Below are 22,721 nucleotides of genomic sequence, written 5' to 3'. Positions count from 1 at the left end.
GTGGGTGCGGTCTAGGCCGAGATCGAGCGGTCGGTTGGGCCGCGACGAACCGAAACCTGGTGCGGCCTCCAGCGCTTCGCTCCCTGCCTGTCTCGCACATGATTCTATATCTAAAAAATCGGCTCATTCCAATGGTGTACAGTAGAAAGGGGCTGCAGTGCCGTTTTGAGGGACTCGTCACCAGGTGCGACACACAAAAAGGGGGTATCCGTACACGACGATGCAGGTGTCCCCCGTCCTCGGCCAATGCAGCCACGGGGTGCTGTCAGGTCATGTACAAACCTGATGGGGTCAGGGCGGCGGGCGGTGGTGCACAGTGGCCTCAGTGAACTGGGGAAAAATTCCCACGACAGCATTGTGGAAGAAACCGTTGAATGAACTGTCCCTCGCCCAAAAGCGACATCACTCTCAGATCAACCTATTTTTCGACTCGGCACTTTGCAAAATCGTACTCGACAGTCATGCTCATAGTGGGTGAACAAAACGGAGCGGGAGACACGACTAAACATTGGATTGTTTAGGAGCAAGGACAGAATGCTCGTTCGTGCCCACGAATTCGATGAACTACAGCAGTGTACTTTTCATCTTTTTGGAATGAAAGGTCGAGGTGGACTGGTATTGCCTTTCGAAACTGCTGAGAGGACTTTAACTGTACATGTACTGTATTCGTCAAAACTCGCACATTCTCAGAATTTTTTCTTGTTCGCAGTTCTTTTTTGTTTTGTTTGGATCGCTTCATTTTGCTTTTCATCTTCTTTCACTGCGCTTCGCTTTGGCGCTGTCGTCGCAGCCACAACACCTCAGACCAAACCTTCATTCGATCGCAGTCAACTCCGTGGCGCTTTCCATCCCTTCTCTCTCCATCCTCGGTATTGCCTTCCCGACTCGCATCAAACCCGAGCAAGCAAACAAAGAGGCAAAAAGGGCGGTCGCGACAAACTCAAACCAACCGGTGTTTTTTTTTTTTTTTTTTTTTTTTTTTTTTTTTTTTTTTTTCTCTGTCGTTGTGTCTCTTTGCCGACAACGCCGACCTCTGCTGCGTTGCACACACACTCACACACTCTCTCAGCACACACACACACACACACAAGAGCACTCACTCTTCTCGCATCGGACTCGCTGGAGCGGGCTGAAGAGCGTTCGCGGCGGTCTCACCCAATTGTCTGCCGACCAGCTCGGTTTGAATCTGCCCGCCTTCGGTCTGCTGCACCAGCTTGCCCTCCCCCCCCAGCCTCTTCCACCCACTTCACTTGGAACAAGCACAATGTCATTGCTGCGACTGCCTCGGCTGCTTCTGCCTCGGCTGCTGCTGCTGCCATTGCTCGTGCTCTTGATCTTGGGTCGTCATGTGTCACCGCGCTTCGATGCCGCTGATGCCCAAACAACCGCGTTCCCAGGCATCACTGCCATCATCACGGACTTTGCGCTGCAGGACGCACCAGAGCGTTTCACGCCATTCATCAATCTCGCCATTGCTGATTTCCAAGCCATGACGGTGCCGGACTCGCACGCGTCCAAAAAGTGTGTGTACGAGTACACGATCTACGGCAGCACCGCCGTCAAGAACGCGCAAGTCCAGTCGCTCAAGGTGGTCATTCTGAGCACCACGACCATCCAAATCACAGGATCCATCTACGCGACGATTGATGTCAAGGTGGACGCTGCCTGGGTTTGCCTCTTCATCCACCACACCTGGTGCAACAACATGGTCCAGTCGTCGGCCACCGTCGACTTTACGATCGACTTGACGTTCGCCGTCAGCGCATCGGGCGGCATCACCATCACGCCGAGTGTCGTCTATACCGTGGACGGGTTCCAAGTGACTGGCTGCAGCAAGCTGGACGCGCTGCCTGGGTTTATCCGAACCTACCTTGTCGACGAGCTCGAAAACATGATCACCAACGAGGTGAACAAGTACATTCAAAATCTGGAGCAACCGTACGCAGTTCCACAATTGTTCAACCCGTACGCCGACATTGTCGTCTCGTACCAGTTCAATGCGCTCGACCTGACCCCGTCGTCCACCGGCAACGGCATGATCAAGGCCAAGGCGACCATGAGCGTCGGTGTTGCCGCTGTGAGTGCTGCCGACATTCAGTGGTTTCAAGTCACCGACCCCGTCGATGCCACGCTGGCGCCGCCTTTTGACTGGACGACCACGCTCAACCCCAACGCCACCTCAGACCGGAGCTACTTGCTCGAAGGTGTGCGATTGTCCAGCACGCTCATTCAGGCGATTTGGTGGGCCACCACCGAAGCGGGCGTCTTGTCGTTTCACGGTTCTGCGCAAATCAAGGATGCAAACACCACGCTCGATTACGACTTTTCCGAGCCTCTCACCGCCATTCCAGCCACGGATATTATCTCCTTTGAAGTGGCAAGCGGCTTTATCAACATGACCTGCCGCGACCGATCGACCAACATTACGTCCGCCATTCTCGCCGCAGACTTTGAAAACTTGCTCGGAAACGCAACCGTCTACTTTAGTACCAGCAATCCCAACGCACCGGGTATCGCTGGCAAGCTGCTCGACTTTGACACTTCACAGTTGGTCGTCCAGATGACGGCGCCTGCCTTCCCCTTCCCGCAGTCCTCCATCACAGAGCTGGTCGCGGGGTTGATCAAAACCCAGCTGGACAATCTCAACGCCCTGCTGAAGGACACCCCGTTTGTCATCCCGCCCCCGTACAATGTCTTTTTCACCAATGCAGAGGTGCATGCGTACAACCAGCAGGGCAATCACGGCTACCTAGACATGACGACTTGGTGCGATTGCAACGAGTTTGTCAGCCATTGGCCCACCTGTCACTTTTCCTGCGGCTCCGGGATGCTCGCCAGTGACGCGCTTGAAACCGAGTCCGATGTCGACGCCACGCTTGGCGCCAAGAAGCCGGAGCCGGGCGCATTGGACGCTCTTCTTCCGCCCTCCGTGTCTGCTGCCACGCGTGGCCTGTACATGTCTGTATTTTCGTCTCTGGCCGGCGATGGATCGAATGCCGAGTGCACGATGAGCAATCTTGGGGATGAACTTGATGTGTGGGTCTTGCCCGAGACAGCGAACGGCGCTTGCGCGTTGCTCTACATGGCCGATGACGGAAACACGACCACATCAATGTTCTACTCGCTTCAGCTGGACGCTTCCGGCACGCAGATTCAGCACTTGTGTCTGAACAGTCCGGACGCCTCATGCCACAGCTGTGCGCTGTCGCTCTCTGGCACTTCCTCTGACTGGAAACACTGCATTGCCATGGACGACTCGACATCCATCGTGCTGTCATTGCCGTCCTCGCCATGCTTCGGGCCCGCCTTGAACCCACCAACAAGCGCAGCCTTTGCCATTGCGTACAACATGACGACGACTTGCGCGCAAGACTTGACCGTCATCCCAGCAGCAGCCACAATGGTGCTCCAGACCTGGAACATTGGCAATGTCGTCAACAATAGCACAACGCAATGCCTGATGCCAAAAGACGACGTCAACGGCGACTACTTTCAGCTGACAAGCTCTGGGTATGGCCAAACGCGCACATTCACCGTCAGCGCCTTCTGTGGTCCCGGGTGCGACCCGATTGGCTGCAACCTTGCCCTCTCGAATGTGTTGGCAAACCAGTGCGTCTCGACCGCCGTCTCGCAGTCGTGGTATGGCATGGCCCAGCAGCTCGTGCTCGCCCCAGCTGCGATGCAGTCGTGTGCCGTCCCATTGCCCCCACCAGGTCCGCTGGTGCCTGTCTACGCGGTGGTCTTGCTTGTCCTCACGGCCTTGGTGATTGTGGCTGCTGTCGTGTACAAGTACCGCTATAGGATTCGCTTCTGGATTCAAGAGGCTGGCCCGGTGGTGCGCTCTGCCATGCAAACTGCTGGCCGCGCCGTTCGTGCCGCATTCCTCTTCGCGCTTCAGTCCTGCCGAAACCTTGTTGTTGCCACGTATGAATGGATTGTCGATACCGTTGGCAAGCCGACCAACTTGATCGGGACGGATCGCGAAAACGCAGTACTTGCCTTCTTGACTGGGGCTGTCTTCCTCGGCACCGGTCTGATGTGCTTTGTGAACAATCCACTCGCGGCACTTGGCACGTCCGCCACTGTGCAATCGCTTGGCGTCGATGCGAGCGATTTCAACATGCAGCCACTTCGGCAGCTGTCGGAGGATTGGCCGCGCGCCCAGACCGTTTTGTGTCTGCTGACTGCGGCACTTTTTAGCCTGCTGTGCATCCTCCGCTTCTCAACCAAGCGATGGTCTACGGCAGAGTGGACCCGTGCCTTCTTTGCGACGGCGTTGGCCACGATTGTTTGGGGCGCGCTGCTGGTTGTCATTCCGGGCTTTGCTTTCGAGTTTATGACCGCCCTGACCCTCACTGCCAACAACAGCACATTCATCCAATCCAACGCCAACCTGCGCGATGGGTTTGACACGTTCGTCGGGTACGGCTTCACCTCGATCGCCATGTCGTTTGTGGCCGATCACGTCCTGTTCCTGGAAACTGCAATTGCTCCAGCCTTCTTTTTCGCGCTGGCCACGATCGTCTGGTGGGCCCAGTCGCACGGTGGTTTGACGCACATGTCGCTCAAGCATGCGAATCGCAAAAGTCTCGGACGGGCGAGTTACGTGCTGATTGACGACGACCCTGGAAAAATGGGCAACCTGGTGGATGAGGACGATGCAGACCTCGGGGACAACGAGTACGATACTCTGGCCGTCTCCGTCGTGTACATGGGGGAGCCAAACGATCTGGAAGCGTCGGCCGTTTGGTCGTCCGCTGGCAGCCAAGCCGACAGCAGCGATGGCCAGAATAGTATGAGTCCCAGCGACGCCACGGCTGTCGCTAGTGGCGTGGGTGCTGGTGCAGGTGGCCGAACGCGCGCCTTGGCCAAGGTTGTCGCTCGTATGCGCATCCAGGCCAAGCTGGTCCATTTCATCTTCCCAGTTTCCAATAGCATCACCATGGTTGTCGTCTATCAGACTGTCGGTGCCAGTGGCATGTGGGCCGCCGCTTGGTTTGCGCTGTGGCTCTGCTCTGCCTTCCTGACCTACCGACTTGACGCCGCCGTTCGCGATGCCCTGAGATTGTCCCAACCCGTGTCTGGCATTTACATTTTCCGCATGGTCGTGTTTTATCTCATTGTCATGGCCTCGTGTATGGGCGTCATTCTGGAGGGGCAAGCGAACGTTTCCAACAACTCGTTGGACACTGAGCTGCCATTGATCTTTTTGTTCACCGGCTGTGCCGCCATCTACTCGACTCTTGTGTTTTATGCACGCCTCGTGTGGCTGCGCGAGCAAGAGGCCATGGCCGGCGAGATACAAAAGGTTGGCTATCTGAGTCGATTGCTGTGGAGGATTTCCAAGAGCTTGAGCATTTTGCTCTATCGAGGCATCGCGTGGCCAGCGGCCAAGCTGCGCGATCTGATTGCCCTCCTGGCTCGCATCGTCGGTTACATTGTCGTCGGAACGGCTCGTCTTGTGGCAAAAATGTCCAGTGTGTTTGGCCGCAGCAACAACAACGGCGACTCGCCTGCCGCCTCGCCCAGCAAACCCAGCCTCTTCCGCAAGGCTACTGTTGCCACAGTCTACTTTGGTCGCAAAGCATGGCACCTGATTAGCGAATTTCAAGAGCAGCTCGAGCCGCTCCGCTGTGGCCTCCGCATTACCGGTCGTCGCGTTTTTCTCGTGACGGGTGTGCTGTTCTTTGCTGTCAAGGCGTTCTCTGATCTCCACGACTGCCTGGTCAGCTCGTTCAAGCAAGAGTTTATTGACGAGCTCAGCTCGATGGGTATTGTTTGGCCAAACAACTCTGCTGGTGGCGATATTTTCGATCATGCCTTCGAGCTGCTCGAGGAGAGCAAATGGGCTTCTCTTGCACTGTTGCTGCTTGGCTGGGTCATCTTGGTTGCTTCCATGGTCTGCGATCTTCGCTGGCGCGACTTTTACGGCCTGACATGGAGCCGCCGTTTGGGGTTTGCCTCGCTGCCCATCTTGTACATTGCTTCCGTGGCGCCCGTGCTGCCAGACTACTTGAATGCGACCAAGATCGACAGTTTCTGCCCCGATTGTGGCCCCCAGTTTGACGCGATGGTCCACAATCTTGCAGGCGATGCCGTCGGCCTGGTTTGCGGAGGCATTGCGATCGCGACCATGCTTGCCCTCCTGCTGCTCGTATCCCCTTCCCTCGTCCGCGCGTCGGCCCTGCTGCTTTTGAGACTCATCAAGTGGGAGCACAAGTCGTTCTGGGCGCATTTGGAGCGTGAATACGCGAGGTACGTGGTCGACGAGGCGCGACGAACCGCAGAGTACCGCGAGATTGTGCTCGGCGAAGCCTTCTCTCCAGGCTGCATTCAAGACGGGTATGAGCCCTTGCCTGGTTCGGCGTCTGCCAACAATGGTGACCTTCCAGGCGAGCCCTTGCCCGTGGAGACCAAGCGCGCATCGTACATTCGACCGGAGGAAAACATGCTTGGCAGCGACGTTTCGATCAAAGCTCCGCTTCTCGGCTTCAAGCCAAGCGAGCAGCTGTCCATCCGAGCGGAAAGTACGCGCTTCACTGCAGCGGTGCCAGATGTGACATCCGTTCACAATGCGCAAACGTTCGCGCATCGCTCCATTCGCACTCTCCGCGGCTTGCTATTCGTTTCAGCGCTCGTGTCTCCGCTCATGACGCTCCTTCCATTCATGTTCCTCTACCAGCTCTTCCGCGATCAAGTGCTCCTCAGTCTGCTGCTCGTGTTTTGGACGGTTCCAGTCTTCACCTTCATCGGATTCAAGACCAACCAACTCATGGTCCGCTACTTTAGCTATCTGGTTGCTTACATGTTCCCGCTGATCGGAATGGCCGTGTACATTGCCTTGACTCAAGACTTTGTCGACGAGCTGCTGAGCTTTTTGAGCGATCCAACCGTTTATGTCGAGCTGTGTGCCGAGATTGCGATTGCGAACGTTGTGTTGTCTGATTTGCTGGTTGTCTGGTTGCTGTAAGTGTGCCCGATTCCCCCCCCCCGTTTTGAGTGTGTGTGCGTGTGTGTGTGTGTGTGCCTTGCTGTAATTTTTTAAAATCAAAACAATCGATTCATTGACAAGAATTTCTGTTGCAACAGTGCTCATTTCGACGAGCGGTTCAAACTTCGAACGTCGCAAAGGTCATGACAGGCAGGACAATGTCAGACTCGGATGGCACGGAGGGGTTGCCATCGCCAAAGGCCGAGTCAGCGGGAGCTGGTGCACTCGGATCGACCCAGGTGGGCTCGTTGCATTGCGAAATCCGCACACGGGTAACGTTCTGCAAGAGCTGGTCGTCAATTTGCAGCGTGAATGCGCGGCTTTGCTTGGCCTCCAACTCGAGCATTGCGGCATGAAGCGCCAAACCTTCAAGTTTGATAGAGCTGCAAGCATAGAAAAAAAAAAAGAAGAGAGAGAGAGAAAAAAATGTCAACAGAAAAAGGTTAGTCACTCGTACAAGCAAGAACGCAGGCGAACAGAGCAACAGCATCAGCAGCATCAGCAACAATCACGATTTCCCCTTTATCCTCCCGCCTTTACCTCGTTGAAGTCGTGCCCTTCTTGAAGAGCTTCTTGCCAACGTCAGCATCCACGAGCATCACTTCAAGTGCACCGGTTCGCGGATTGGGAGTGCTGCAGCGATCGCCTGCACGGGGTACGTTCGAGACGACAATCGACCAGTACGCGCGCGTGGGAAGAGCCCGCGCCTGAGCAACGACACCTTCGAGCGAGATTTCAGAAATCTTGCACGACACTTCTGGCGGCGCAAACTTGACCGAGCGGGAAGGCTGGCGCGAGAGGGTGCCGGTGCCGACGTTGCTGCCCAGAGGTGGCAAGCTGTCAGACAAGGCTCCCAGAGCCAAGCTCGAGCGGAGCTCTGCCGCAGAGCTGGTCGAGCTGGAGCCTGAAGCAAAAGAGGTGGACGAGGTCGATGCAGTGCTGATGGACTGCATGGATTCACGCATAAATACAGACGAGCCCAACTCGACGCGTTGAAAGAACGGAATGGAGCGATTGACCACCTTGTCCTTGCCTTCGGAGGTTTGAAGCATCCAAACGTCGGCCACGAACAGGTGCACGTCGAGGGCTGCTTGCCCCTCGCGAACATAGGTCTCGAGGGCGTCACGGAGAAGCCACGACGGCGACGCAGAGTCCAATTGGAGCAGGCTCGGCAAGCCGATCGTCGCGTTCGGGTTGGCAGCGAACATGGTGTTCAGATTCGCCCACGACGACGGAGCGGTGCTGATCGGCACATTGTCCGCGACGCCATAGTAGCCGTTTCCACAGTAGTACATGCCGTGCGCCGAGGGGCGCAGCGTGGGAAAGACTCTTAGAGCGGCGTGTGTGAGCACGTAAACGTAGCGCTCATACCAGCCGTCAGCATGCGCGAGCGCACGGGCAAAGTGGGTGTCAGTCTCGCGAGTGTCTCCGAGCGGCACAATGAAAAACTGCACGGCGAGCTTGGCCATCAAATCGGGCTTGGCGTGCCGCAAGGCGACATAGGCCCGCGTGACGTTGGAAATCGAGGCGTCGGTTCCAGCAATCGCAACGCGGGCGATTCGCCTTTTCTGATCGTCCAACGTCGTATTCAAAAGCGAATCTTTGGAAACGCGGTCGACAATGGCAAAGAGCGCCTGGAACGACGACGCAAGGGGCATGTTCGACAGCGGGAAGCACGGGTCTTGCGCGCCGACGCACACTGTCTCGGAGGTGAAGGGATAGCACGCGAAGCGCATTGGTGGAGGGCTCATGAGCAACAGACTCGAGGTATCTGTGGGACCCGCCTGCTGCGTCGGGCTCGGTGGGACGACAGGGGCAAAGCCCACATCCGCTGCCTGCGACAGGATGGAGCTTTGAATGTCGTTCAGGAGATCCGTCGTGTGCAAATTGGCCTCGTCTTCTTCCAAATGAAGGGCATCGTCCATCGCTTGCATGGTCTGGACAAACGCAGAGTCCAGTGCATCCGTTTCAATGCAGTCGAGAGCACCTCGCAGAGACGCAAGGTCGCACGTAGTCCCGAAAAACGACTGGTACGTGCGCAGCACGAGCATGCGTTTCAAGTCACTGGACGAGTAGGATGGTCGCCAGTTGAGCATTTCCACAAAGTTGGCTGCGCGAGCGCACTGCATATCGACCAAGACATGGCATTGTGCATGACTGATTGCGAGGAAGAAAAGCAAAACAAAAACAAAGCAAAAAGGTCGCAGGTTAAAAAACAAAAAGCCACGGGTGAGAGAAACAACCCCAAAACCCAAAACAAACAAACAAACAAAAAAATCTCGTTCAAACCGTACGCATCGAAAGCATCTACTTCGCCTTCAAATAGAAATTCTTGATTGTCACGTTGCAGTTGCTGTCGCACTTGATGGCCAGGGGAGCGAATTTCGCGCTGCACAAAATCGAGGCAGCGTTTGGCGTAGTCCGAGAAGGGCTTGGGCCACATGTAGAAAGGATGAATGACGCTGTAGGCCGAGGTTAAAATTTCGGGCTCGACATACGGGGACTATGCGGATGCAGAGAAAAAAAACAAACAAACAAAAAAAAGAATGAAAATGTCACAAACGGTTTGAGCAATGCGTTTACGACGAGCCAACCACGTTGTTGCTTGCCTCGATAACAAAAAAACGAAAAAGTCAAACAACTTACCACTGAAATCAGTTCGCGGAAAAGAGTCAGGAGCGGAAGGAGATGCACTTCGGCGCGTTCAGGCTCTGCATATGTCCGTTCAAGGCGCCACAGCAGATGGCGCAGGCAGAACGACGTCATTTGGCCTTGCATCAGTCGGCGTTTGAGGTAGCCATGCATGACACTGAGACCAAGCTGCTTCGGATCGCTCAGTGCCGGGTGGTGCTGGACGGCGCCCGTGAAGGCGAAATTCGTGAAAACCGAAGGCGTCCGGCGCCCGCTGGTGGTGTTTTGACCGTGTGCAGACGAGCCTGACGACAGCGAGGTGGCACTTGCAGAGAGTGCAGCTACAGGAGCCTGTGTCGTGGGCACGACGTTCGAGCAGATGTTGATCAGTTCGCCCAGAGCTTCCTCGGACTCCCACAGACCAGAGGCCATCAGCAGCTTGAACACTTGCGACTCGAATTCGGTTTTGCCGGATGCCTGCATCAGGGGGGGGGGGCGAGGAGTGGCGGTGCATGATGGGTGTTTTCAAAAGTCAACCAAAAAACAACGCTTTCGAAGCACACGCTTCCTCAACAATAATTCCTTGCCTTGGCATGCCCACGGCGGGATGTCCAGCGCTGAAAGGACGCACGAAGGGGATTTGACTTGGTGTCGTAGTTGCAGAACATGGCAATAAAGTAGATTGTGTTGATGAGCGACAGGCGAAACTCGTCGATGGCTTTGGTCGAGTGGCTATCCTGCATCATTGTGGTTTGAAAGGCAGCCTTTGGTGCATCTGCGCCTTGTTCGTCGGGCAGCGGCTTTTGCGAGAGAATCATGTCCACCATCTGACAGAGGGAGAGAGAAACAGGAAACATGAGCCAATCGATGCAACAGGCAACTTGGAGCACAGCAAGATCACACATACCTCGGGAAGTGACAGACGAATGTCGGCCGGCATGTCCAGCGAAAGTAGCTTTGCCACCAAGCATACAAGATAGCTATTCCAACACGCAATCAGAGTCGTGACAGTGAAGTGAGTGAGTGAAGAATTGCAATGAGAATGAGAACGGGATTAGGGATTGAGATCAAAGTCCCAAAATCCACGGCCAGCGCGCTTGGAACAAAAAGTCGGAATCGCGACTGTTAGAACGTACCTCGTTACAAATCCCACAGACAGCGAACCCAGAGCGGCCTGGCCATCGGACGACGACGACGACCCAGAGCCCGAATTCAAAGAGGAAGACGAGGACGACGACGTGAGCGAGGCAGCGTCCCAGAACCGCAGGAAGGCAGAGAGCGACAGGGAGCCATTGGGATGGACGTTGGCGTGCGTTGCAGCTGCAGCCGGGGCGCCCGAGCCAGCGTAGGTGGTCTGCATGTAGTACGGCGATCCGGCCAGCGACTGGAGCAGCTGGGCGTTGGACGACGACGGCGACCAGTCCACCGCCGTGCCCGCCGCAGCACCAGCAGCTGGCGGACGTAGAAAGTCATTCGCAAGGTCGCGGGCCAGCGCAACGCAGTCGGCCGCACTGTGCGTCGACGAGGACAGGGGCATTGCCGCCACAGCCGCTGACGCCCGACCAATCCCGCCAACCCCACCGCCAAGGCCGCTGGTGCTGCCGCTGCCGCCGCCACTATTGGCGCTGCTGTAGGAAAACCCCGAGCTGAGCGTCGCCGGCTGGGTCGGGGCGCCTGCAGACAATGGCAACGAGACGTCCATTTTGTTGATGCTTTGTGAAGCAAAATCAAACAAACAAACGGATACAAAAAGAAAAAAGAAAAAAGAAAAAAAAAAGAAAAAAAAAAAGAAAGAAAGACTGCTTTGGTTGCGATTCTCAGACGCTCAGACACATTGAAGCAATTTGAAGAAGTGAGCTCGATGCATCTTCTTGGAGATTTTGAGGCTCGGATGACGACAAGAAGGAGATTTCCGATTTGTCAACGCCCTTTCGCTCCTCAACATTTCTGAGATTGACGAACAGTAAGAGAACCGAACACAATGCTCCAAGGAAGAAAGCACTTGCGCGCATTTCATTGAACTGAACAAAAGCAATCAAATCAAACAAGCAAACAGCAGCAACAACAACAAACAAACAAAAGATAATATGGAGGCAAACACCGCCAGTCACTAGACCGAGATGAAGACCTTCTTGCGATACATCAAATATGCAATGAGAATCCACAGCGCAGTGGCTGTGAGATGCATGAAGAGCAGCGCTCCGTGGGTGTTCTCGACCTCGTTCGCATAGGTGAACGGGAAGTAGTAAAAGAAAAGCTCAGAGCCCATGTACACAAAGATGGAGTTCATGCCTGTTGGTTGTTGTTGTTGTTGTTGCAGAGAAACCAATGATAAGGTGAGCATGGCGTTGAAACGCTGAAATCACCAGAAACGAACAGAACAAGAAAAACTTGAAAAAAAGCCTCCAACCCATCAATACTCACCGGGATAAATGAACGGCGCGCCATCCCACAGCTTGCGAACATCAACAATAATGTAACAGCTGGCCAGCATGAGGTAGCCAAGACCGGCCATGATGAGAACAAAGGACAGCGACCACAGATTCTTGTTGATCGGAATCCAGCCGTCGTTTTGGGTGCCCTTGCAGAGGATGAGGCCGAGCAAGCCGAGCCCGACGCCCCATGCGGCCCAGCGACGAAGGCGGGCCGAGTGCGTGCTGAAGGTGACGAGAATGCGACCAGCCTGGTAGCCGAGGAATGTAATGACAACGGACGTGAGGCAGCCAAGGAGGCCCTCGGGATCGTATGCTCCAGTCAGATAGTACGCCTGTGCTGTGGGCGCCTGGTAGATGTGGCGACCGAAAACTTGGCTGTCAATGTAGCCGGCTGCGCCACCCGTGCAGTTCATGTACTGGCCGAAATCGCCAATGCCACCAGGCCCAATGTAGCCGGTACCACACCCGGGGACGTCGTACAGGAACGTGATGCATGTGTGAATGGTGATGAAAATGCCAATCACAACCCATTGCAGCCAGTGTGAGGTGAGGTCACGGAACGGGCCGGGCAGCGTGGCAAAGATGGGAACAAACATGACGATGGCAGCGACAAACAGGTACGAGACGGCAAAGCGCTGCAGGACACCGGGCATGCGCCAGGTTGCAAAGATGATCTGGCGGCAGACGAGGAACAGGCCGAGCGCAAACAGCGTCATCGAGCGACGGATGACCTTGAGAAACAGCGCACCGCGTGGGGCGCCACGGCGACGGAGCTTTTCAAACGACAGCGACATCGAGACGCCCATCATAAAGATAAACCAGGGGAAGACGAGATCGGCGACGGTCAGGCCATTCCAGGTGGAGTGGTCGAAAAACCAGTAGCCGCCACCGCCATAGTTGACAAACAACATGATGCTGAGAGCAATGCCGCGGAAGGTGTCCAGCGAACGAACACGCACGCGCTCTTCGGCAGGAGGAGCGCTGGCCTTGTCGCGACGCGTGCCGCAGAGGCCGCAGAATCGATCTGCCTCGAGCAGCTCACGGCCGCACGACGCGCAAATGGTCGACTGAATCACGCGCGAGCCCACCGTCGACGGCGAGGCAATGCTGTCAGCGCCATTCTCGGCAGCGGCGCTGTTCGGGATGGCAATGTACCCGTTCGAGGACGCCGTGCTGCCATACCCTGCAGTGTAGTCTTGGTTGATCAGGCGGCCCTTCTGCAGACGGTCGGTGGCACGCTGGGCACGCGACTTTTGCAAGTAGATGCTGGTTTGCTTGAGGACGACGTAAATGACGGACGCTCCGATCAGGATGCCAAACATGGCGGCGATAGCTACAAAGTGAAGAGAGTATGAATAAGGCACGAAATTCAGATCAAAAAAGGAAAAAAAAGGGTCAGTGCATTGGAAGTGCCACATAAAAAAAACAACAAAAAAAACAAAAAAGCAGCTCGAATTACAAAACAAAAGCCAAATCTAACTCGGCTCTTGTGCTCGCAACTTACGCAAATCTACATTGTACGGCTCGACATCTTCGAAAATGAAGACGATCGTTTCCTTGGATTGCATCGATGATGTCGTGATGAGCATGGTGTAGACACCACGATCGCCAAAGTTGTAGCTCACTCCAGCAACTTGCTCAAGGCCAACTGCGTCGGTCACGGAGAAGGTGATGCCATGCTTGGCATCGGCATTAAAGCTAGAAACGTCGCTTTGGTTGAAGCTGGCAATCACTTGGTCGAGGCAGCGGTGGCAGTTATCCGAAACGAACGACAAGGTCACCGTGACGGGGAAGATGGCCGTGTTGATGACTCGCACCAGCGCAGTGTCCAGCGTGCGCACCGACGAGTCTCTGGTGGTTTCAAGAGCATCAGTGGAGATGAGCGAATGCGAAACTGGAGAATAGCACAAGTACCAAAAAAAAAAAAAAAAAACCAGCCACGATTCGTACGGAATGGCAGGGAGAGCAACCACTTGGATGGTAATGTTTCCCTGAGTGTCTTGCGCCTCAATGACTGCGTACGTGAAGGTCGGATCAAAGTCAACGACGACATACGGACCAGCACTGAGCTCCATTGTGTGTTGACCGGCTGAATATGAGAAAAGCACAAAAAGCAACCCCCCGCACAAAGCAGAGTCAACGTCAGCGATTGAGAAACGGTACACATCAACAAGGCCCGATGGGTTATCAAATGTTGCAAGGGCGGATTGCAGCTCATTCGGGCACTCAAGCAAAAGCCAATGGATTTGCCACTCACATGAAATTTCCACATAGTCGGACGATTCGCCAAAACCAATGCCCGAGACAGCCTAGAACAAACAAACAAAAAAGAGAGCATTATCACAATGAGTTCATACAAGAGCCACAAACAGCAGGACGATGGCACACTAGAAGACAAAGGAAAGGTGGGCGCGGGCAATGCAACTCACGACGGCGCCGTCGACCAGGAGCGAGGACGTGCTGTTGGCGTCGACGACCGAGGCCTGGATGAACTTGATCTTGACGATGAGCGAGGACATGTTGCCCTGGACCAAGTGGTGGCTGGCGTCGGGGAGCGACTCGTGCTTGTTGTTATAAACATTGCCGTGAGCATCAACATCAGCGGCAGCGGCGGCGGCGGCGGGCACCAGGACGACGAGCGCCGCGCCAACCAGCGCAATGCACGCTGCCAGTGCCAGGGATTGCGGCAGCCGCTGCAGAGTCGTCCCCGTCTGCGTCGCACGACTGCTGCTGCTGCTGAAGGAGCGCGTGCTTGGCGCCCAAAGCATTGCTATTATTTTGAAAAAAAGAAAAAGAAAAAAAAAGAAAAAAAAAAAAAAGATTGATTTTCTCAATTTCTCCATTTCTCCATTGCGATGGAGTTTTATTTTGTTTTTTAAGCTAGTTTGGTGGCTCAATGCAGAGAACAGCGTGCGACTGACTCAGACATCCGTGGAGTTTGCTTGAAATTCTCCCAAAAGAAAGATTCCAGCGAAACGCCCACTTCATTGAATCTCTGCAATTCCGATCACCTCCTGACCCTCCCTTCCCCCGCTTCCCCCACGAATGCTACGGCAATGTCCCTCGTCTGAGACGAATCCGACTTGCACCTCACTCGCATGCTTTGATGCACTTCCTGTCCATTTTCATTTCAGTTCAGCCACTCTATCACTCCTCTTTCTTTGGTACTTACACTTTCGCTCACTCTCACTCTCACTCGTCACATCCCATCTTCACTTCCCCCACAAAACAACCCCGGCCAACGGCCATCTTTCCCCTCTCTCTCCCCCTTTTCCACCGACTCAACATGGGTGACTTGACCGCCCACCGGTGCACCGTGCTCGAGTTCTCCGCTCACAAGGTAACGCGAAACGATCCCTGCGCTCTGATCTCTCTCTCTTCCTCTCTCTCTCTCTTCCTCTCTCTAATGTCGTTCTAGTATCTCTTCTTGATGCGTGAGATTGGAGTGCTGTTGCTGTTCGATGCGTGTGTGCGTGCGGATGACACAACAAATGCGTGATCATGGCGCGATGCTGTCATCGCCTTTTTATTTTTTTATTTTTTTTATTTTTATTTTTTATTTTTTTATTTCTCCTTTCTTCTTCCCCTTCTTCACCTTCCCCCTCGCCTTCTTGTTCTGTCGTCCTCCGTTCTTCCACTTTTTGATCTATTTGCTCACATCTCTCCTCCATTCTGCTCCTTTCTCGCTCAAACCCCCTTCTCCCCCTCGTTGTTTGCACAGAGCGTTGAGAACCAGCAAACCGCCACGACGACAGCCTTCTCCTCCTCCGCTGCTGCTGCCACCACTCGCTCCACCAAGCGCCATCGCAGGGGCGCCACTCGCGTTCGCCCTGCCACGTCGTCATCGATGCGCATGACACGCGACTCTGCCGCTGGGTTCCAATTGTCCGCGACCCACTTCCCGCCGCTGCCAGTCACAGTCGCCGTTCAGGTCGCTGTGCCCTCCTCGACCTCGACCTCGACCTCGACCACCACCACCACCACTGCTGCTGCTGAAACGATGCTTGCAAAGGCCAAGATTCTCGACAGCTCCATCCTGCCTCGGATTCCAAAGCACGAGCTGAACTTTAAGGCTGCCCTCGCCTTTGTTGCTCCGCCTGCCCAGGCTCGCATTGCCCTGCCCAAGGTGTACGCCCCGTCCCTGACGCCTCTGCTGGCACGACGCGGATCCGCTGCTCGCTCGGTGACCTTTGTCGCTGCTGGCACTCGCCCTGCGTTCTACTCGACTGTCTCGACCACCAAGGCTCGCACCGCTCCTGCCTCGCGGCCAGTGGGCACTCCAGTGGCCTCGTCCCCGTCGTTTGCGCGTGTTGCTCCTGCCACACTCACGCCCCAGCAAGCGCTCCTTCGCGACCGTCTGCGTCGTGTCCGCTCAATCCGCCAGTGCTCTGCTGCGGCCATGACCCGTTCCGTCGTCACTTACATTGTGCGCTCTTCCACTCGCCTGATGAAGCGGGCAACTGTTCAGCCCGCCACTCATGTGAGCCCCTTGACGCCTTCCAAGCGCCCCAACGCCCTTCCGCTCATGCCTCTGTGGGCGCATCTGGCCATGTCTTGGCATCGACCTTCCCCGGCCATTCAAGCCTAAAAACAAAAACGACGGTCGTTGAATACACAACCAAAGCGCCTTACTGCCTTCTCGTACGTCGCTTTCGTCTCCCGCTGAAGTTCCGATCATCTCCTCAGCGAATCGTCACTTCTTGATTTTGGTTCCGATATTTCAAGAGTTTTTTGTTTGATTTTCATTTCTCTCTCTTTTCTCTCTCTCTCTTCTCCCTTTCCGTATTTTCCTTTCTGTCATCTCTGTTTATCTCTCCGCCATGTCCCACTCTCCCGTCTTCCGCCCTTCGTTTGAGGAGGTGCAAGAGCTGTCCTCTCGCGGAAACATGATCCCCGTGTACGCGGAAGCCTTCCTCGATCTCATCACCCCTGTCGCTGCCTACCTGAAGCTGTGCCTCGACCAAGAGTATGCCTTTTTGCTCGAGTCCGTTGCCGGCGGCGAAAAGCTCGCACGCTACTCGTTTCTCGGCGTCAACCCGTACCGCGTTGCCAAAGTTGGCGCGGGCCACGAATTCACTGGCGATCCGCTCAAGCCCGTCGAGCAGGAGCTTGCCAAGTACAAGTTTGTGCCCATTCCTGGGCTGCCCATGTTCACAGGCGGCGCCATTGGCTACATTAGCTTTGACTGCGTGCATTCCTTTGAGCCGCACACTGCGCAGCCCCTTCAGGACAATCTGCCCTTCTTGCCCGAAGCCATCTTCATGTACTGCGACACGATTGTTGTCTTTGATCACCTGCGGCATCAACTTCGCGTTGTGGGTCACGTTCGTGTGCCCACGAGCAACCACCCCGAAGACCTTCGTTCCGCCTACAACTCGGCCACTCAAACTGTCCGTCAGACGCTCGCACAGCTGTGCCGGGTGGACACTCCCGTGCCAGTCCAAGGCCCGATCGTTCTTGGCAATGTTGCCCAGTCCAACCAAGGCCAGCAAGGCTACGAGCGTATTGTGCGTGATCTAAAGACGCACATCAACAAGGGCGACATTATCCAAGCTGTGCCTTCCCAGCGTCTTTCGCGACCAACGTCGCTGCATCCGTTCAACCTGTATCGTCACCTCCGCAGCATCAATCCTTCCCCGTACATGTTCTTCATCCAACTCGGAGAAGTGTCTCTGGTCGGCGCCTCGCCCGAGATGCTTGTCAAAGTCGACGAGAACAACCTGGTGGAGACACACCCGATCGCTGGCACCCGCCGTCGCGGAAAGACTCCCGCAGAAGACGATCTTCTCGCAGCCGAGCTGCTTGCCGACGAGAAGGAGCGCGCAGAGCACATCATGCTGGTCGACTTGGGCCGCAACGACATGAACCGCGTTTGCCAGCCTCGCAGCGTCAAGGTCCCTTCGCTGATGCACATTGAGCGCTACTCGCATGTCATGCACATTGTGTCGACAGTGACGGGAACTCTCCGTTCCGAGATTACGCCACTGGATGCCTTCCGCTCCATCTTCCCCGCTGGCACAGTGTCTGGCGCTCCCAAAGTCCGTGCGGTGCAGCTCATCCAGGCTCAGGAGCAGGAACGCCGTGGCGTGTATGCGGGATCTGTCGGATACTTTACCTATGGCGGTCAACTTGATACCTGCATCGCCATTCGTACCATTGTCATGCACAAGGGTGTCGCATACCTCCAAGCTGGCGCTGGCATTGTCTTTGACTCTGACCCGACCTCCGAGTACGAAGAGACGATCAGCAAACTGAACTCGAGTATTGCTGCCATTGCACAAGCCGAGCGTTTTTACTTTGACCAGCAGCAGCAGCAGCAGCAGCAGCAGTAATCGACCCCTGTGTCCAGTGACAAATCAAGTCCCGTGTGTGTCTAGCTTTGGTTTCCGCATTTTCCTAACGTTTTTTCCCCCCTGTTTTTGACTACCATCATGTCACAATCTCTTTCATCGTCAACGAGCGGCGGCGCGCCAGGTGCTTTTGGATCCGCGTCGTTCGCCATCCAGGATGCCGGCCCGCGTCTTGCAACTACCGCCTCCAACAAAACGCTGTTGATTGACAACTACGACAGCTTCACTTGGAACATTTACCAGTACCTGTGCGAGCTTGGTGCAAACGTCTCCGTCATCCGGAACGATGCCATCTCGCTGCAAGGCTGCATTGATTTTAACCCGACGCACCTGGTCATTTCGCCCGGACCAGGCCATCCGTCAACAGACTCTGGCATTTCCTGTGCCGCGCTTCTGCACTTTGCTGGCAAAATCCCGATTTTGGGCGTCTGTCTTGGTCACCAGGCCATGTTCGAGGTGTTTGGTGGCAAGGTTATTCATGCTGGTGAAATCCGCCACGGCAAGACTTCCACGCTCCATCACGACGGAAAGGGTCTCTACCTCAACGTGACTCCCGAGATTCAAGTGATTCGCTATCATTCGCTCGCCGGCGACCGCTCGCTGGTGCCAGAATCGCTGATTGTGTCTTCTCGCACCGACTCTGGCGTCATCATGGGCGTCCGGCATCGCGAGTACGTCTGCGAGGGCGTGCAGTTCCATCCGGAATCCATCAAGTCTGAGGAAGGCATGCTGATGATGCGCAACTTTTTGTCGTGGACTGCCGGCACCTGGAGCGAGCAGGAGCAAAAGCAGCAACAGCAGCAACAGCAGCAGCAACAGTCCACCGCTGCCGCCGCCGCACCTTCCGCAGCGCCCATTCCAACTACAACTTCCCCGGCAGAGATTCCGGCCATTCCCATGCGCGAGTGCGTCAAGAAACTGGCGGACGGCTCGGGCCCTGTGGACAACCTTGACATTGTGCGTGCTGGTATTCAAGCCATGCTCACCGGATCGGCCACCCCGGCTCAAGTTGCTTCGTTCTTGCTGGCGCTGCGCTTCCGCGGCCACACCCCGACTGTTGTCGCTGCGTGCGCCGAAGTCATGTCGCGCCATGCACTCCGAATTGATGCCCCCGCATTGTCGCTCAACTGCTTCCCGGATTCGCCTCTCGACGTGGTTGACATTGTTGGCACTGGTGGCGACGGACTTGACACGTTCAATGTGTCCACCGCAGCCGGCATTGTCGCCTCTGCCTGTGGTGTGCGCGTGGCCAAACACGGCAACCGTTCTGCGTCGTCGCTTTGTGGCGCAGCCGATCTCATCGAAGCCTGCGGTGCAAACCTCGAGCTCGATCCTGCGGCCGTGGCTTCCATTTTGCAGTCGACTGGCTTTTGCTTCTTGTTCTCGCAGCGCTTCCATCCTGCCATGCGTCACGTGGCGCCCGTGCGCAAGGAGATTGGCACAAAGACCATTTTCAACATTCTGGGCCCAATGTCGAGTCCTGCCCGTCCACGAGCCCTGGTGGTTGGCGTGTTTTCCCCCGAGGTCGGACGTCTGATGGCCGATGCACTTGCCCTCCGTGGTGTTCAGTCTGCCCTCGTGGTTCATGGTCAGGACGGTCTTGATGAGGTGAGCTTGAAAAACGGCTTGACGTGTTTGTGTTTATGATTACTCTGTGTTGTGTTATGTGTGACACTCATGTATATTTTTTTATTTCGGCTTTTTTTTTTCTTTTGCAAACACAGATCAGCCCGGCGGTACCTACGACCGTTTGGAGACTGCGTGGCTCACGAATTGAGGAGTTGACCATTTCTCCCGCCGACTTTGGCCTGCCTCTTCACGCCCTTGAGGAGGTCGTGGGTTCTCATCCTCAAGCGAACGCAGCCACGTTGTTCCAGCTCCTCGAGGGGAAGATTGACGGCGCAATTCTCGATTTCGTGACCATGAACGCGTCCGCGCTGCTCGTTGCTGCAGGCGCGGCTGCTGATTTCAAAGCTGGCGTCGCCCAGGCCAAGCAAGCCATCGCTTCAGGCCGTGCGCTTCAAGTCCTGCAGCAGTTCATTACTGAATCCGTGGCTGCTCGCCGTACTTGAAGTTTGCCGTCGGGTTGTGTTTTCCTTATTTTCGTTTCCGTTCTTCTTTTTCGTTTGACATTCATTTTTTTTTCCCCGTGCCCTTCCCTTCTCCTGATATTTCGTTTCTTCCCGTGATTCAAGTCGTTTGATTTTTTTGCTGTTCTTCAAATTGGTCAATTCCTGATCCAACCTTCGTGTTCTTCTTTTTTTTTTTTTTTTTCCTCCCCCCCCCCCAATTCTTTTTATTCGTTTCTCTTCCCTTTGCTCACCTTCTGTGTTTCCTCCTCCCCCCTCCCGCCTTCCCTCGTTGCTTTTTTTTTCTCTACTGTTCCGTTTTCTCCCCCTGCTTGATCCTTCATCCCCATAGTCAGCCCCGCTTGATGACGACCATTCTCGATACCATCACTGCGCAGCGCGCACTTGATGTGCGCGACGCAAGGGCGGCCGTCTCGGAGGAGCAGCTGCAAGCTCTCATCAGTGCCTCGGCGTTCGCCCCGTGCAACATCCACACTGCGTTGTCAAGTGCCTCGACTCAGTTCTCGCTGATTGCTGAAATCAAGCGAGCCTCGCCTTCAAAGGGCGACATTGCACCCGGCATGAATGCTGCCGAGCAAGGATTGCGGTATGCGCACGCCGGCGCTCTCGGCATCTCCGTCTTGACCGAGCCCAAGTGGTTTAAAGGCTCGTTGGAGGACATGCTGGCCGTGCGCACGGCGCTGCAAGCTGCCTTTCCTCAGAACGACCGGCGTCCGTTTGTTCTCCGGAAAGACTTCATTTTCGACACGTACCAGCTTCTCGAGGCGCGTGCGAACGGCGCCGACACGGTCTTGCTGATTGTCAAGTGCCTCAGCCAAGAGCTGCTCGAGTCCCTGCTGGAAGCCTCGCGTGGTCTTGGAATGGAGCCCTTGGTCGAAGTGGCAGACGCGGACGAGACGAGGCGTGCTGTGGCTGCTGGCGCAAAGGTGATTGGCGTCAACAACCGGAATCTGACCGACTTTACGCTGGACATGGGCAGAACCAGCGCACTGGCTGCTCTCATCCCACCCAACCAAGGCGTTATCTTGGTCGCCTTGTCTGGCATTGCCACTCGAACCGACGTTGTGCGATTTGCCTCCAGCGGTGCCCGAGGCGTGCTGGTTGGTGAGGCGCTGATGCGCGCCAAGGACCCTGCGCGCTACATTTCGTGGTTGCTCGGCTCGTCTGGAACGCGCGAGCCTTTGGTCAAAGTCTGCGGCGTCAGCACCGTCGAGCATGCGTTGTGCGCTGCGCGAAATGGCGCCGACCTGATTGGCATGATTTGCGTGCCGGAATCCAAGCGCTACGTTCCTCCCGAGCTTGCCAAGCAAATCATCCAGGCCGTTCGAGCAGACGCCAGCCAAAATAGCAAGGCCGAGACCGACAGCGCCCTCCAAGAGCTGCGCGCTCTGGCCGGTGGTGACGTTTCACGCGAGTGGGGCAAGTCCGAGTGGTTCCGCCACACCGCCGATATTCTCGAGCGGGTTTTGCTGCAGCGTCGTCCGCTGTTTGTCGCTGTGTTTGCTGACGACACGTCCGAACGCATCAATAGCGTCGCGGCTGACCTGGGCGTCGATTTGGTGCAGCTGCATGGAACCACCGAGCCGGCCGGTCTCTCGCTCCGCATCAACTTCCCAGTCATTCGTGCCATCCACGTGGCTCCGCACGATACCACTCAATCGGTCGTTGATCAGCTGGTGCCAGGTCGCTTTGCGTTTGGCCTCCTGGACACGTTCGTCCGCACGATGCCTGAGGCGCCCATGACCCGCTCTCGTTCACTGACGCCCTCAGAGCTGTATGAGGCCGCGAAAAATGCGAGCGAGCCCGAGGCAGGCACGGGAGTTGTCGTGACTGCGGGAGTGCCCAATTCGCTGACTGCGGCAGGCTCCTTCATGCGGCCCGTCGCCGCACTTCTCAAGCAGGGAGGCAGCGGCGTGACTTTCGACTGGAAGGTGGCCAAGGATGTCGCCGCAGTGCATGCCATCCCAGTGCTCGTTGCGGGCGGCCTGTCTCCAAGTAACGTCATGGAATGTGTTGCTGTCGCGCTTCCCTGGGGCGTCGACGTTTCGTCCGGTGTCGAGACCAACGGCGCCAAGGACAGCGCCAAAATTATCGAGTTTATTACGCAGAGCAAGGAGCCTCTGTGATGTAGGGTCGCTCTGTGGTGTTGAGTGTTCCATCTGTTTGTTTGTTTGTTTATTGTGTGTATCGTTGGGTGCATTGTGTTTTTTGGATCTTTGTGTTC

General features: G+C 55.7%; 6 protein-coding genes across 6 annotated transcripts; 4 read left to right on the top strand and 2 right to left on the bottom strand.

Moving 5' to 3' along the window:
* The first annotated feature begins 1,249 nt into the window (after positions 1-1,249).
* On the top strand, positions 1,250-7,071 carry CAOG_02919 (hypothetical protein). Its single transcript, XM_004363701.2, has one exon. It carries the CDS (start codon positions 1,265-1,267, stop codon positions 6,968-6,970), a length of 5,706 nt encoding a protein of 1,901 aa, XP_004363758.1. The 5' UTR covers positions 1,250-1,264; the 3' UTR covers positions 6,971-7,071.
* CAOG_08646 (hypothetical protein) lies at positions 7,015-11,407 on the bottom strand. Its single transcript, XM_011271955.1, has 7 exons — positions 10,759-11,407; positions 10,530-10,602; positions 10,210-10,449; positions 9,638-10,099; positions 9,286-9,494; positions 7,532-9,148; positions 7,015-7,374 (listed from the first exon to the last, which is right to left on the bottom strand). Exons 1-7 carry the CDS (start codon positions 11,322-11,324, stop codon positions 7,110-7,112), a joined length of 3,432 nt encoding a protein of 1,143 aa, XP_011270257.1. The 5' UTR covers positions 11,325-11,407; the 3' UTR covers positions 7,015-7,109.
* A 184-nt stretch (positions 11,408-11,591) lies between these two features.
* CAOG_02916 (hgsnat protein) lies at positions 11,592-14,835 on the bottom strand. The gene is made up of 6 exons (XM_004363698.2): positions 14,487-14,835; positions 14,315-14,366; positions 14,008-14,146; positions 13,562-13,908; positions 12,047-13,390; positions 11,592-11,914 (listed from the first exon to the last, which is right to left on the bottom strand). The coding sequence occupies exons 1-6, from the start codon at positions 14,823-14,825 to the stop codon at positions 11,733-11,735; spliced, it is 2,403 nt and encodes an 800-aa protein (XP_004363755.1). The 5' UTR covers positions 14,826-14,835; the 3' UTR covers positions 11,592-11,732.
* A 508-nt stretch (positions 14,836-15,343) lies between these two features.
* Positions 15,344-16,645, top strand: CAOG_02915 (hypothetical protein; the record flags this gene model as incomplete). Its single annotated transcript, XM_004363697.1, has 2 exons — positions 15,344-15,397; positions 15,779-16,645. The coding sequence occupies 2 exons, from the start codon at positions 15,344-15,346 to the stop codon at positions 16,643-16,645; spliced, it is 921 nt and encodes a 306-aa protein (XP_004363754.1).
* Positions 16,646-16,877: 232 nt separating this feature from the next.
* On the top strand, positions 16,878-18,389 carry CAOG_02914 (anthranilate synthase component I; the record flags this gene model as incomplete). The annotated part of the gene is made up of 1 exon (XM_004363696.1): positions 16,878-18,389. One exon carries the CDS (start codon positions 16,878-16,880, stop codon positions 18,387-18,389), a length of 1,512 nt encoding a protein of 503 aa, XP_004363753.1.
* A 99-nt stretch (positions 18,390-18,488) lies between these two features.
* On the top strand, positions 18,489-22,623 carry CAOG_02913 (anthranilate synthase component II; the record flags this gene model as incomplete). The annotated part of the gene is made up of 3 exons (XM_004363695.1): positions 18,489-20,015; positions 20,132-20,442; positions 20,829-22,623. 3 exons carry the CDS (start codon positions 18,489-18,491, stop codon positions 22,621-22,623), a joined length of 3,633 nt encoding a protein of 1,210 aa, XP_004363752.1.
* Between the last annotated feature and the right edge of the window lie 98 nt (positions 22,624-22,721).

This window comes from Capsaspora owczarzaki (genome assembly GCF_000151315.2).
Source record: "Capsaspora owczarzaki ATCC 30864 unplaced genomic scaffold supercont2.4, whole genome shotgun sequence".
NCBI classification, from domain to species: Eukaryota; class Filasterea; order Ministeriida; family Capsasporidae; genus Capsaspora; species Capsaspora owczarzaki.
The sequence above is the reverse complement of the archived record's forward strand: the minus strand, read 5'-3'. Positions and strand labels throughout refer to the sequence as shown.

Excerpts from the sequence above, each read along its gene's own strand:
- CAOG_02916 (XM_004363698.2), bottom strand. The coding sequence starts at position 14,825 with ATGCTTTGGGCGCCAAGCACGCGCTCCTTCAGCAGCAGCAGCAGTCGT. Across the intron at positions 13,391-13,561 it reads GCCGTACAATGTAGATTTGC|CTATCGCCGCCATGTTTGGC; the intron begins GTAAGTTGCGAG and ends TTCACTTTGTAG. Across the intron at positions 11,915-12,046 it reads CGCGCCGTTCATTTATCCCG|GCATGAACTCCATCTTTGTG; the intron begins GTGAGTATTGAT and ends AACAACCAACAG.
- CAOG_02919 (XM_004363701.2), top strand. The coding sequence starts at position 1,265 with ATGTCATTGCTGCGACTGCCTCGGCTGCTTCTGCCTCGGCTGCTGCTG.
- CAOG_08646 (XM_011271955.1), bottom strand. The coding sequence starts at position 11,324 with ATGGACGTCTCGTTGCCATTGTCTGCAGGCGCCCCGACCCAGCCGGCG. Across the intron at positions 10,100-10,209 it reads CCCGCCGTGGGCATGCCAAG|GCATCCGGCAAAACCGAATT; the intron begins GCAAGGAATTAT and ends CCCCTGATGCAG. Across the intron at positions 9,495-9,637 it reads TCCGCGAACTGATTTCAGTG|TCCCCGTATGTCGAGCCCGA; the intron begins GTAAGTTGTTTG and ends GCATCCGCATAG.